This window comes from Muntiacus reevesi, chromosome 14 (genome assembly GCF_963930625.1).
Source record: "Muntiacus reevesi chromosome 14, mMunRee1.1, whole genome shotgun sequence".
Classification (NCBI taxonomy): domain Eukaryota; kingdom Metazoa; phylum Chordata; class Mammalia; order Artiodactyla; family Cervidae; genus Muntiacus; species Muntiacus reevesi.
In genome coordinates, this window is record NC_089262.1 from 54496420 (window position 1) to 54509899 (window position 13480).

The window sequence follows — 13480 nt, forward strand, 5'->3', positions numbered from 1 at the left end:
TGAGTCAGTTCTTTGCATCAGGTGGCCAAAGTATTGGAGCTTCAGCTTCAGCATCAGTCCTTCTAATGAATATTCAGGACTGATTTCCTTTAGGATGGACTGGTTTGATCTCCTTTCAGTCCAAGGGACTCTCAAGAGTCTAAGTAAGTGGTAAGCAAAATTTCAATAAACAGCAAGTTCCTCTGGTCAAAAGTGTTAAATTCCTGAATAATTATGAAATATTCTTCAAATAAAAGAATCAGAATAAATGAATATACCTGAGTCCATGGTTTTATACAATAGTTCATTTACTATTTTCACATCATTTTTCTAATGTAGCTAAACAACTTTTGTCTTCAGGTTATGGTATCTCTTCTTATCTTACAAAATATCAAGAAAACTACATATTGAGTAAAAATGTTAATATCTAACAAGGGAGAGATTAGTAGAAATTAGAACAATGTGAGTTTAAGTCTTAAACTGACTTCTTCACCCACCCTCATAAATTACTTCATAACTTCAGAATCACTGCTTCTACTTTCCAAACAAACTCTTAGGAACTTACAGGAGGAACATGTTCAACAGACCTGTTTAGGAAATTCACATTCTCATGCTTAATATCTAAGCTTATACTTTTCCTTCTACTGATCAGCAGGATTATTTCCTTTACCCATTTTGTACCACAAACTGATGGAAGAACATGCCTTAACTTTTAATATTGTGTCCTCCTTTTAAAAAGAATTAAAACTGGGACACAAAATGACTTTCCACTATGACATTTACCTTTTCCCCCTAATTTTAGGTGTTCTTACCTATCAATTCATTCATAAAAGCTTAATCCTAAACTTTCGGTGATAACTGCCACCAAGTGGTGGTGGTGATGCCTCATCCTCCCCAAAATACAATTATTTTTGCTTTGAGAGGAAATCAGGTTTGATTAATGAATTTTTCCATTCCATGTCACAAATTTACCATAATCAGTAGACCTAAAAAATATATATTGCTATATGTTTATTTTAAAGCATGTTTTAAACTATTAGCAAGATACTGATGCTTACTCATTAGTCCTTTTCATTTATTACTCTTTATAGGGAAAAGTACAGCTATTTTCTTCCTTATTACCACCTTGCAAATTGAGAAGTATCTCAGTGTTACATAAAAAGTCTTTCTTTTAGTAATATTAACTCAGGATATAACTATGCTTTCCAAGGCCTTTTCTGAAAACAGTTATTTAAAATATGATATTCTATGTGAAACAGGTTAAAAAGCAACTATTTCACTTTAGTCAGTGCAGAATTTTAGCTCTCCTTTAAAAAAACACTACAGTTTTAATACATATTTAAATGTGACGTAAGTTGCAAATAAAGAATAACATTTCTAAACTTTTAATAAACTATCTCAATTTGACATTGAAGTCAATCCCTATCCCATTTTGTTTTGTTTCTCCTAACCACAGCACAAGTATGACTTTAACTGGTTACTAGCAATACTACTATATAGATGATTCGAGAATTTTTAGAAAGATGATAGGATTTCTTTAAAGTGATCTTAACATTTTATTGCTATCCATTCTGATGATTTGTATAATGCAAATAATGGCTTCTGGTGATTATAAAACATTCCAGAATTACAGACCAAGGCTATATACTTGAAAAACCTGGTTTACGTAAACTATACAATAGTATTTAGCTTAATACAGAAATCCAGTGCCAGGAGGCAAATCCAAATAGACTGTATTTAAAACCTCTCAAGTTTGACATTTCCCAAAGGGAACTAGCGCAGTCTTGCTAATAATTAGTTAAAGTACAACCAGAAATAGAAATAAGAGCCTGAAAAAAGCTTCTTAAAAAAATAATTACTACTACTACTAGATACATTATAATCAGGTCTAAGCACCATTTTTATATTGTGTTGTAGAAATATGCTAGGAATGTGATTTAAAAGTCAAGCAAAACTGGTAAAATAAATTTACAGAAGAAAGCAAGTTTACATATTAGTGTTAGACTGTTTTTGAATTACCTAGTAGACAAAACAGTTCAAGGGCTCACAGGCAAATGTAATACGTTTTTTTATTTTTCACAGTTACTGCAATCAAATATTAATTTAATTCGGAAGTATTATATGCACAAACTATACTTGTAACAGCATGACCTTTTACTTGAAAAATAAAGGATGAGATATTACATTTACTTATTTACACACTGCCCATAACTGATGGATTTTTTTTTTTAATGCTTTGTTTTCTAAAAGTTTCGTTGTTTTTAAATGAAATATATTTGAAAAGACAACCAAAACAGTGCCACCCAGAAGTCACATCTTGTCATCAGCCATCGTAAGGATTTAACCTCATCCTAAAGTATGTGCTCAGTCGTGCCTGACTCTGTGACCCCATGGACAGTAGCCCACCAGGCTCCTCTGTCCATGGGATTCTCCAGGCAAGAATACTGGAGTGGGCTGCCATTCCCATCTCCAGGGGATCTTCCCAACCCAGGGACTGAACCCGTGTCTCCTATGATGGCATGTAGATTCTTTATCAAAGAGCCCTCTAGGAAGCACTTCATCTAAAGTATAAAGAGCATTTAAAAAAAAAAAAAACCTATAAAACCCAATCTAGGTATTTTTAAATATAAAATTAGACTGCCATAATAAGGGAGTGTCCTTAAAAAATGAAAAACAGTAAAGAGCACACACTTTAAATTTTTTACTCACAACCCTGTAATAAATGTGATATAAACTTTTCATACATTTCTTCTTTTCCTTTTGTAGACATGTTTCTCTCAAACCACCTCTTAAAGACTTGTCATGAAAATCCTTGATCACATTTTATTGTTTAAATAAATGCATTTATTTTGGGAAAACATTTTAAGGTAATCATTTCCACTGCTTAAATAACTTCGCTTGAGGTAGAGGTAATTTCTACTTAGATCTCTACCTTTTATGTAAGACCAACACTGGCTTCTGTGTATCACTTACTACATTTTACCTATAGTCATTCTCCTTAAAGATGCAATATTATTTTTAAAAAACACACTACTAAGTACTTTATATTGAAAAATAGAAGGACAAATTTAGAACTCTGACCTTGGAAATAATACATCCAGGTTCAGCTCTGCAAATCAGTCTTTTCATAAGTGAAGATCAACTAGAATATAACTGACTTTCACAGTTTTTTATTAATTGTTCTTCAGTGTAGTACTGATCTGACAACATCAGGCCTAGTTGGATTACATTTCATTCTAACTTACTGGGTTTTATACAAAAGGCTTTAAGAGAGCTTTAATAAAATACTGTATAAAATATTAATCTTCTATAGCTTATAGTTCTTAGCATTAAAGATGTTCTGTTATACTGAACATTAAAGTAATCATATTACCCAAAGATGCAGTTTGGATTTTATTTCATTAACTCACTGCCTTTTTTGCTACTGCATAATGCCAAAATCCAGTGAAAAGGCAAGTTAAGAAGCCATGCTTCACCTGCTTCATACAGAGGGTCCATTAGACACTTGGTTGGCTATTCTTTCTTTGAATGAATAAACCTTCACCTGCTCTTTCACTGTGACTACTTACTTCCCAATGCTGGATTGAATACTAATGGATCCCAGTTATTCATACCAGTAGTACCAACAGTAAGTAGAACATGCATGTGTGTGTGCTAAGTAATCTGTGTGTACACACGTAACCTGAAAAACTTAACAAATGTATGTTTTAAAAAAATGCATAAGTCCCTGTTTAATCCAATTTAATCTGCTCAATCAGCTATTGAAATTTTACTACAGAGTTTTTAAAAGCAATATTGTACTGAATTCCCAATCCAAGATTCCGATACATACATCGTAAATTAGCTACCTTTCAGATGTAGAATTTCTTACATCATGTTATGTGCAAAATAACTCTTAACCACGAAACTTTAAACAACTGCTACATTTAAAATCAGGCAACGTCCAATACTCCAGCAGCCACAAGTTGGCGTGAGAGCCAGTCCAATCCTTCATACAGTCCCATACCACTTCGAGCATCACAGCCCTGAATATACCAGCTTCGGCCACAGCACAGTTTATGGAGACTAAGAAGCTCAGTGATTTCTTCTACTGACAGAGCTCCAGCAACATCCTAAAAGATATACACACATCAAAAAAATTTTTCATAAGTCTATGCAAATTAGCATTTTTGTAATTATTGCTATATACAGTTCTGCTGGTATCACTTTAACAGAAGCCTAAAGTTAAAACCTAAATTCCACTTTCAGTAATTATTCAGAGATTAATGAGAACAGAAAAAGAATTGTTTTGGCTATAACAGTTTGTAAGAACACTCTTTAAAAAAAAAAACATTTGGCTGCATGAGCTCACAGGATCATCACTGTGTCATGTGGGATGCTTCACTGGGGCACAGGGACTGTAGCTGTGGCACAAGTTTTTAGCTGCTCCACAGCACTGGGGATCTTAGTTCCCCAACCAGGGATCAAACCAGCATCCCCTGCACTGCAAGCCGGATTCTTAACCACGGGCCCACCATGCAACAGTCTTGCAATGAAATCAATGAAGGCTGTGCCCCCTGAATGAAAGATACTGCCCATGTCATTATAAGGCATCTACTTAAAAGGAATTAATACACGTATATCATAAGAAATGGCTCTTACATAGGGTTTATAAAGAGTTTATTAAACTCTCCCAGGAAATTCTCTGATGGTCCAGTGGTTAGGACTCACTGCTTTCACTGCCAGGGACCCAAGTACAGTCCCTAGTAGAGGAACTAAGATCCTGCAAGCTGTGCAGCAAGGCCAACAACAACAAAAATCTCTCCAAACAGCCCTGAAAACCCTTCTTCCCAGAAGCAACCATCAGTAACAATTTCTTTCATATTTTCCCAGAAAACTTCTATGCACACTCATGTAAATGAACAGGACACATTCTAGTTTTTTTTTGTTTGTTTGTTTTCTTAACACATATTAAAAATAAAGATACCTTTCCATTGTCAGGACAAGCAGAAAAAATTTTCCACCAGTATTTTTAACTTCTGTATTGCATTCCACTGTAGGTGTAACATAATTTTCTTAACCAGTCCTATACTGAATATTTACATTGAAAATATGTGCTTATGTGCTATTACATACACATATACATGGAGGTAAACATGTTTTTAAATACATACACTTGCAAAATTATCTCTAAGACAACCTTAGGATATCTGTCTACAGAATACATTACTAGAGAATTACAGGTAAAAGGGTGTATGCATCTAAACAGTACTTTTTATATGCAGTACTTTGACAAAGTACTGCCATATTGCCCGCCAAGAAAATATCTCACATTAATAACCACACCAGCAGTGTATTCATGTCTGATGATTATCAAACATTTTCATCTTTAACAAGATGATAAGTGGAAAATGGTATTTCACTCTGCCTTATTTGCATATCTTTAATCATAAAGTGAAGTGTATCAGTTCTTAATAGCTTGCCTTTTTTTTAAATTAAGGGGAAAATCCTTACTGTCTATCCAACTCTTCCTTTTTATGACATCTAAGCCACTTTATCACTCTAAAGAAAAGCATTCTTATCCTCCTAGAAGCTGTCTCAAAATCTAAGAATCTTCAGCTGCCACAGTTTGAAAGTATCAGTTCTTTGGCGCTCAGCATTCTTAATGGTCCAACTCTCACATCCGTACATGACTACTGAAAAAAATCATAGCTTTGACTATATGGACTTTTGTTAGGAAAGTGCTATCTCTGCTTTACTAAGTCGTCTAGGTTTGTCATAGTTTTTCTTCCATGGAGCAAGCATCTTTTAATTGTGTGGCTGCAGTTATTGTCCGCAGTGATACTGGAGCCCAGGAAAATAAAATTTGTCACTGTTTCCACTTTTTCCCTGTCTATTTGCCATGAAGTGATGATCTTAAGTTTTTTGAATGTTGAATTTTAAACCAGTTTTTTCATTCTTCTCTTTCATCCTCATAAAGAAGCTTTTTAGTTCCTCTTTGCTTTCTGCCATTAGAGTGGTATCATCTGCATATCTGAGGTTGGTGATATTTCTCCCATCAATCTTGATTCTAGTTTGTGAGTCACTCAGCCCGGCATTTCACATGATGTACAACATACAACTTGGCATACTACTTTCCCAATCTGGAACCAGTCCGTTGTTCCATGTCTGGTTCTAACTGTTGCTTCTTGTCCTGATACAGGTTTCTCAGGAGACAGGTAAGGTGGTCTGGTATTCCCAGCTCTTTAAGAATTTCCACAGTTAGCTGTGATTCACACAGTCAAAGGCTTTAGCATAGTCAGTGAAGCAGAAGTAGGTATTTTTCTGGAATTCTTTTGCTTTTTTCTATGATCCAATGGATGTTGGCAATTTGATCTCTGGTTCCTCTGCCTTTCTAAATCCCACTTGTACATGTGGAAGTTCTCGATTCTCGATACGGCTGAAGCCTAGCCTGAAGGATTTTGAGCATTACCTTGCTAGCATGTGAAATGAGTGCAACCATATGGTAGTTTGAACATTCTTTGGCATAACCTTTCTTTGGGACTGGAAGGAAAACTGACCTTTTCCAGTCCTGTGGTCACTGCTGAATTTTTCAAATTTGCTGGCATATATTGGCCTCCATGATGCTCTCTAAAAATATTCATGTTTTTATTTTTTCTGTCTGTATCTGTAGTTGTTCTTTGCTTCACATACTAATTCAAAGTATTATTTATAATTTCAATTCAAATTCTACTTTTTATAAATCTTAGAAAATACAACCTTTAGAACTACTAATTTTCCATAATACTTTATATTAATATTACTGAAGTCACTTAGCAGTCTTCTTATTAATCTGCACTTAGCAGTATTAGAAATAAACACTTAACATGCAGGAGTTTCTGATGAGTATCAACTACCTTATTTCTTTCTGTATACTCCAAGGTACAAAGTACAGCACCTTCCATATAGACTGCATTCAAAATACAATACAGAAACTTTATATCTTCTGAGTTATTTCTCTCAAAAGCTTAACAGTTACCTTATAATGTGGAATGCTAAAATAAATATTCTGAAATACAAATGTATTACCTGTTTGTTAGCAAAAATCAGGAGTAAAGCATCTCGGAGTTCTTTTTCCGTTAACAACTTTGCAAGTTCACTGTGTGCTTCACTAACTCTGTCTCTATGACTGCTATCAACAACAAAAACAACAGCTATCAAAAAAAGACAAAAATATTCATTTAGTCACTTGTTTAATTTCAGTAAGTGGGCTAAATATTTTAATGTTATATTATGGTGAGTCTACCATCATTATTTTCACAGAAAGGCTGCCTATTATAGGAGCACCTAGCAATAATTAATGATATGATATCAAGCAGTTCACCTAACTTTTGGTCTATTTTCTCCTCATTTATAACAGGATTTACAACATTTGCACTACCAAACACATATTGCTTTGCATATCATTTAATATTTTTCTCTTAATGAATGAAAATGTACCTCTCATGATCTACCTACTGATGCTCCTTCTTTGATTACTTTACTTTGATTACTCTACTTCCTTTACCAAAAGATAGTCTTTTAAAAATAAATAAGTCACCAACTTTATCTCTCCAAGGTATTCTCTTTAGGTGCCTGGCACAGCACTTTCCATAAATTGTACTCAAAATACAGAGCAGGAACTTCATGAATATCTACTGAATTGTCTTTTGAAACCTTTCCAGCTATCTATTGGCAGCTACACATTCTAGGCTTTCAACCATTCCTCATGTTCAAAATTCCATTTCTTCCCCTTAATCACTGGCTCATACTAACCTAATATCAAAAATTTCAAAGTAAAAATTATCTGGTCTTTCTTCTAGCTGGAAAACAGGACGATATATGGAACAAGGAGCATGAACACAAGCTTTATGCTGGGGTACAGGAGGCAAAATGTACAATTCATTTATGCTAATAAATGCTAAGTGGAATGTACGTCACATAACACAGTTTGGTTAAAATCAAACCACTATGGGTTCTTCTGCTGATGATAACTAATTGTGAATGGAAATAAAGGAGTGGAGCTATTTAGAGATTATAATGGGATAAATGTTGAGTTGAATTGAACTGAATAGAGCAATAGAACTATACACCACAAATTCTATCCTATACCACACTATTGCCAATGATTATACTCATATGAACACTAATAATACTCTTTGTTAAGAATACCAAGAAGAAAGTACCTTAATTGCTTACATGTATAAGATAAATATTATGTTATCATTTTTCATGAAATATACCAGAGTACATATCCCAGTCTATCTAGCTTAATTTTCTTAATAGTGTGGGGCGTGCTATCAATATGTAATGGTATGGTCATGTATTTAATCAATGCTAAAATATCAGTTTTATTAGCTAAATCAATGCACTGAAAACTGGACTGACATTCTAAAAATTTGAAAAATTAAGATGTAATTTTTATACTCTTACCTTGGGTATTAAGGTAATAATGTTTCCACAATGGTCTTAATTTGTGTTTTCCACCTACATCCCAAATGGTGAACTTTAGATTTTTATATTCTACAGTTTCCACATTAAAACCTGTTTTTAAAAAAAAAAAAAACTTACTTTAATACTGACTGTGGGAGAAGGCGAGGGTGGGATGTTTTGAGAGAACAGCATTGAAACATGTATATTATCAAGGGTGAAACAGATCACCAGCCCAGGTTCGATGCATGAGACAAATGCTTAGGGCTGGTGCACTGGGAAGACCCAGAGGGATGGGGTGGGAGGGAGGCGGGAGGGGGGATTGGGATGGGGAACACATGTAAATCCATGGCTGATTCATGTCAATGTATGGCAAAAACCACTACAATATTGTAAAGTAATTAGCCTCCAACTAAAAAAATAAATGGAAAAAAATAATAATAAAAAATAAATTTAAAAAACTGACTTATGAGTGACACACCAAAAACAGGCAACCCCATTTGTAGCTGTGACTTACAAATCATCTTCACACAGCACTAACTAACCAACTCCACTTGTAATAAACATACATGGGGGAAATGTATACCTTTAACCAGGGTTAGCCCCCTAATCCAATAGTCCTTAAGACCTTGACAGCCGAGTACCAGCTCTGCAACACTACCACCTCCTCATCCCTAATTTTCAGCCAGAGGCATCAATACTTTCTTTATTCCTTCCAGCTGTCCCACCAATACTGTTCTTTCTTCTATCCCTCCTCAATCCACATGTCAGTCCCACAGTCACTGAACCGTGCATTTTCCCTTGAAATGCTGATGTCTTGCAGTCAGTCTCCACATCAGATGGGCGCAAAGTAAGGCCCTGAGAACTCATCTGTAAGTTAGGGTTTTTTCCTATAAAATATTCATTAAGGAAAAGCAATACGCATACTTACCAATTGTTGGAATAGGCTGCATGAACTCATCCTGCTTTAATTTAAACAAAATAGTAGTTTTTCCAGCACCATCCAATCCTAATGTAACAACTCGAATTTCCATTTTGGGTCCAATGTGAACTCGATTGTCCTATAATTTTTTAAAAAATAAATCTTTTTATTTTGATATGGAGTTAAAAGTATTAGCACTTACACTTTTATTTATAAAATACCTTTGCTAATTACTTTGTCTCCTACTCATTCCTCAATCCATTAAAATCAGAGTTCTATTCCCATATTAAAATACCTTGATTCTGATATTTAGTAAGAGGAAATGTATCCTCACTGTTTTGTTAAATTTGGCTTAGTAAAACTTACAACATACTATGTAAGCTAAAAAATACACACACACACACTTATTCTTCCCAGATTTTCCAGCTCTACTGAATCTTCTTTAAATAAGATTTTTCATGCTGTGCTAAATATATTAATTAAAATAAAGATATATAAAGTATATAAAGATATAATTTGTGACATTAATAACATAAAGTACAGGGGGTGGAGCTGTGGAGAAATAGAATTTTTGTATGCAATTGAAGTTAACTTGTTATCTATTTAAAACAGAATGTTACAACTAAGATATTTTATGTAATTGCAACGGTAACCTCACACACACACACACACAAAAATCCACAGAATATAAATAAAAGGAAATGAGAAGGAAATCAAACCATGACACTATAAAAAAAATCAATAAAACACAAAAGGCAATGAAAGAGGAAAGGTGAAACAAAAAAAAAACTTATCAAGTTAGGCAGAAAATGAACAAAATGACAACAGTAAGGGTTTACTTAACAATAATTACTTTAACTATAAATAGACGTAACGTAACTCTCCACTCGAAAGACATAGTGTGAACTAATGGGTGAAAAACCAAGATCTAAGAATATGCTGTTTACAAAAGAGACTCATTTTATATCTAAGGAAACACACATCTGAAAGTGAAAGGATGGTAAAGATGCAAATCTCTTTGGGAGGCAAGTCATGCCCAAAAGGAAGCAGGGCTGGCCATCCTAACATCAGATAATAGAGATTTTTAAGTCAGAAACTGTTATAAGGGACAAATTCATTATATAATGGAGAAATGGAAGGTTTATAAAGAATATATAATAATTCTAAATATCTGGATTATAAATAAATAGATTAAAGCCCTAAACATAAGAACCAAAGCTATAAAACTCGTAGAGCAGCAGAAAAGCTTCACACTGGGTTTGGCAATGATTTTCTTAGATTTGACATGAAAAACAATCAACAGAAGCAAAAATAGATAGATGGGACTAGATCAATGTTGAAAGCTTTTCTGAATCAGAGGACACAATCAAGAGAGTGAAGAAGAAAACTATAGAATGGGAGAAGATACTTGCAAATCATGTATCTGATAACGGGTTCATATCCGGAATACATAAAGAACTCCTATAACTCAACAACAAAAAGACAGAAACAGAAAAATAAGCAAAAGGACTTCTAAAAAATTCTCCACAGAACTGACCAAGAAGCATATGAAAAGATGCTTAACATCACTGATTATCAGAGAAATGCAAATAAGATATCACTTTGCACCAATCAGGATGGCTACTATCAAAAACAAAAACAAAACAAACAGAAAATAATAAGTGAAAATGTGGAGAAATTGGAATCCTCATGCACTTTTGGTGGGATTTATATCATGTGATGCAATTGCTAAGGAAACAGTATGACATTTCCTCAGAAAATAAAAAACAGAACTACTATATAAATCATTAGTCCCATTTCTGGTATTTATCCAAAAGAACTGGAAACAAAGCCTGAAAGAGATGTCTATACAATCATGTTCACAGCAGCACGATTCACAATAACCAAGAGGTAAAGTAGCCCAAATATCCACTGACAGATGAGTGTATACACAAAACGTGGCATATACAAACAATGAAATATTATTTAGACTTAAAATAAAAGGATATCCTGTCACATACTACAACACAGGTGAACTCTGAGGACATAATACTAAGTGAAATAAACCCAGTCACAAAAGACAAATACTATCCACATACACACTAAATTTAGAGTAGTCAAATTCAAAGAAACAGAAAGTAGAACAGTGGTTACCAAGATATGAGGAGAAGCAGGGAATAGGGGAGTGGTTGCTTATAAGGTATAGTTTCAATTTTTCAAGATGAAAAATTTCTGAAAATGTTTCACACAGTGTGAATATACTTAACAATACTGAACTATACACTTAAAAAATGGTTAAGATGGTAAAAAATTTTGTGTTTTTTACCATAATAAAAAAAATGTACATACTCACAATCAAGAACCTTCTAGATGCAAAAGGAAATGGAAAAGGTTACTATATACTGCTATGGAGGGACCTCTAGGATGTACCCTCAAGTTAAAATGCAAGGTGGAGAAGTGAGTACAGTACTCTACCTTTAAATGGGTGGAGAGTACATGCAAACATATTTCTCTATTTTTTTTAATGATGAATAAAACTAAGAAAAATTCTTAATAGTTTCCTATGGCAAACGGAAGAAAAGGGTGGAGGGGCCAGGAATTTAAGTTAGACTTCACTGAATGTACTTTGCTTTGTAGATATGACTCTGGACCATGTGAATGCTTCATATAATTATAAAACAAGATTAAAAACAATTTTAAAGCCACGCAAAAATAGAGAGCAAAATGAAACACATGTACCTTTTTAAATTCGGGGGAATCCACTTGAAAAGAGACCAAAACATATCAAAAAATGCCAAATACATACCTTGTTGGAGTCAATCTCACACCTAAAAAAATTCATTTAACAATCTAGGAAATCTGAATACTAATTTGATAATGGGTAATATTAAAGATGTATTTAATTTCTTATGTGTGGTAATGGTATTTTTATTGTGTTTTAAGAATGATTTGATGTTGGGATGAAATATGTTGAGATTTGTTTCAAAATAACCTGGGAGATTGTAGGTAGAAAGAGACTGGGAGAAGGGTAGGTGAAATAAAAAGTTATTAACTGTTCCAGTAGGTGGTGATGAGTATAGAAGATTCATTACACCACCTTCTATTTTCCACTGATAAAGTTTTCTTTTTTAATCCTATGGTTCATTAATTTTTTAGTTGTCTCTTCAAGCTAATTACCATGGAAGGTAAAACAATTATGATTTGTTCAAAAACACACCTAAAAATGAAGTACAGAATATATTACCTTTGTGAAAGTGACAGGGATGCTGGCATCCAACTGAATGTGATCTGCAACTTCTGTAAACTGGTGCTGCTGCTTTTGCAATGTTTCTAGTAACCTTGTAATTTCTTGTTTTGCCAAGACAACTCTACAATCATCCTAGAAAGGAGAAGATGATATTTCTTATAAACCTTTTAAAGAAATCAGAAAAAAAAGAGATACCACTAAAACTCAAGAAAAGCTTATTTAACATTACAGTATTCAAAGTTAGCTGCTGAAGATCTGATGCTTTTGAATTGTGGTACTGGAGGAGAAGACTCTTCACAGTCCCTTGGACTGAAAGCAGATCAAACCAGTCAATCCTAAATGAAATCAACTGTGAATATTCACTGGAAGGACTCATGCTGAAGCTGAAGCTCCAAAACTTTGGCCACGTGATGCAAAGAGTTAATTCACAGGAAAAGGCCCTGATGCTGGGAAAGATTGAATGCAAAAGGAGAAGAGGATGGCAGAGGATGAGATGATTAAACAGCATCACTGACTCAACAGACACGAATTTGAGCAAACTCTGGGAAACAGTGGAGGACAGAGGATCTAGGCATGCTACAATCCATGGGGTCGCAAGAGTTGAACATTCAACAACAACATTCAAAGTTAACTTATGTGTAAATTTGACTAAGATAACAATAGTCAGACATTAATAAATAATTTGAGTCCATCAACATAAGAACAGATAAATAATTTTATATCCACAAATGCAACACTATCACAATAAAAATGAACTACAATTACATTTTGACAAAATGAATTTCACATGAAATAAGGGTAGAAATGACATGAAGAGTTCTTATTGTATGATTCCAACTTTTATTAATTACCAAAACAGGCAAAAACAAAGTATACATTAGAAATCAGGACAGTCATTTATCCTTAGGAGGAAAGGCAGGTAGTTA

At 33.9% G+C, this 13480-nt stretch overlaps 1 protein-coding gene across 4 annotated transcripts in view; it reads right to left on the minus strand.

The window, feature by feature from the left end:
• Positions 1-269: 269 nt before the first annotated feature.
• The window catches only part of TRIM23 (tripartite motif containing 23), a 34770-nt gene continuing 21559 nt past the window's right edge, over positions 270-13480 (minus strand). For all 4 annotated transcript variants that reach the window (XM_065905161.1, XM_065905160.1, XM_065905159.1 and 1 more), the window contains 5 exons: positions 12552-12686; positions 9338-9467; positions 8410-8520; positions 7027-7151; positions 270-4091 (listed from right to left, as the gene is read on the minus strand). In XM_065905161.1, the coding sequence (XP_065761233.1) occupies positions 3912-4091; positions 7027-7151; positions 8410-8520; positions 9338-9467; positions 12552-12686 (681 nt within the window). In that variant the 3' untranslated portion in view covers positions 270-3911. The remainder of the gene's footprint in view (positions 4092-7026; positions 7152-8409; positions 8521-9337; positions 9468-12551; positions 12687-13480) is intronic.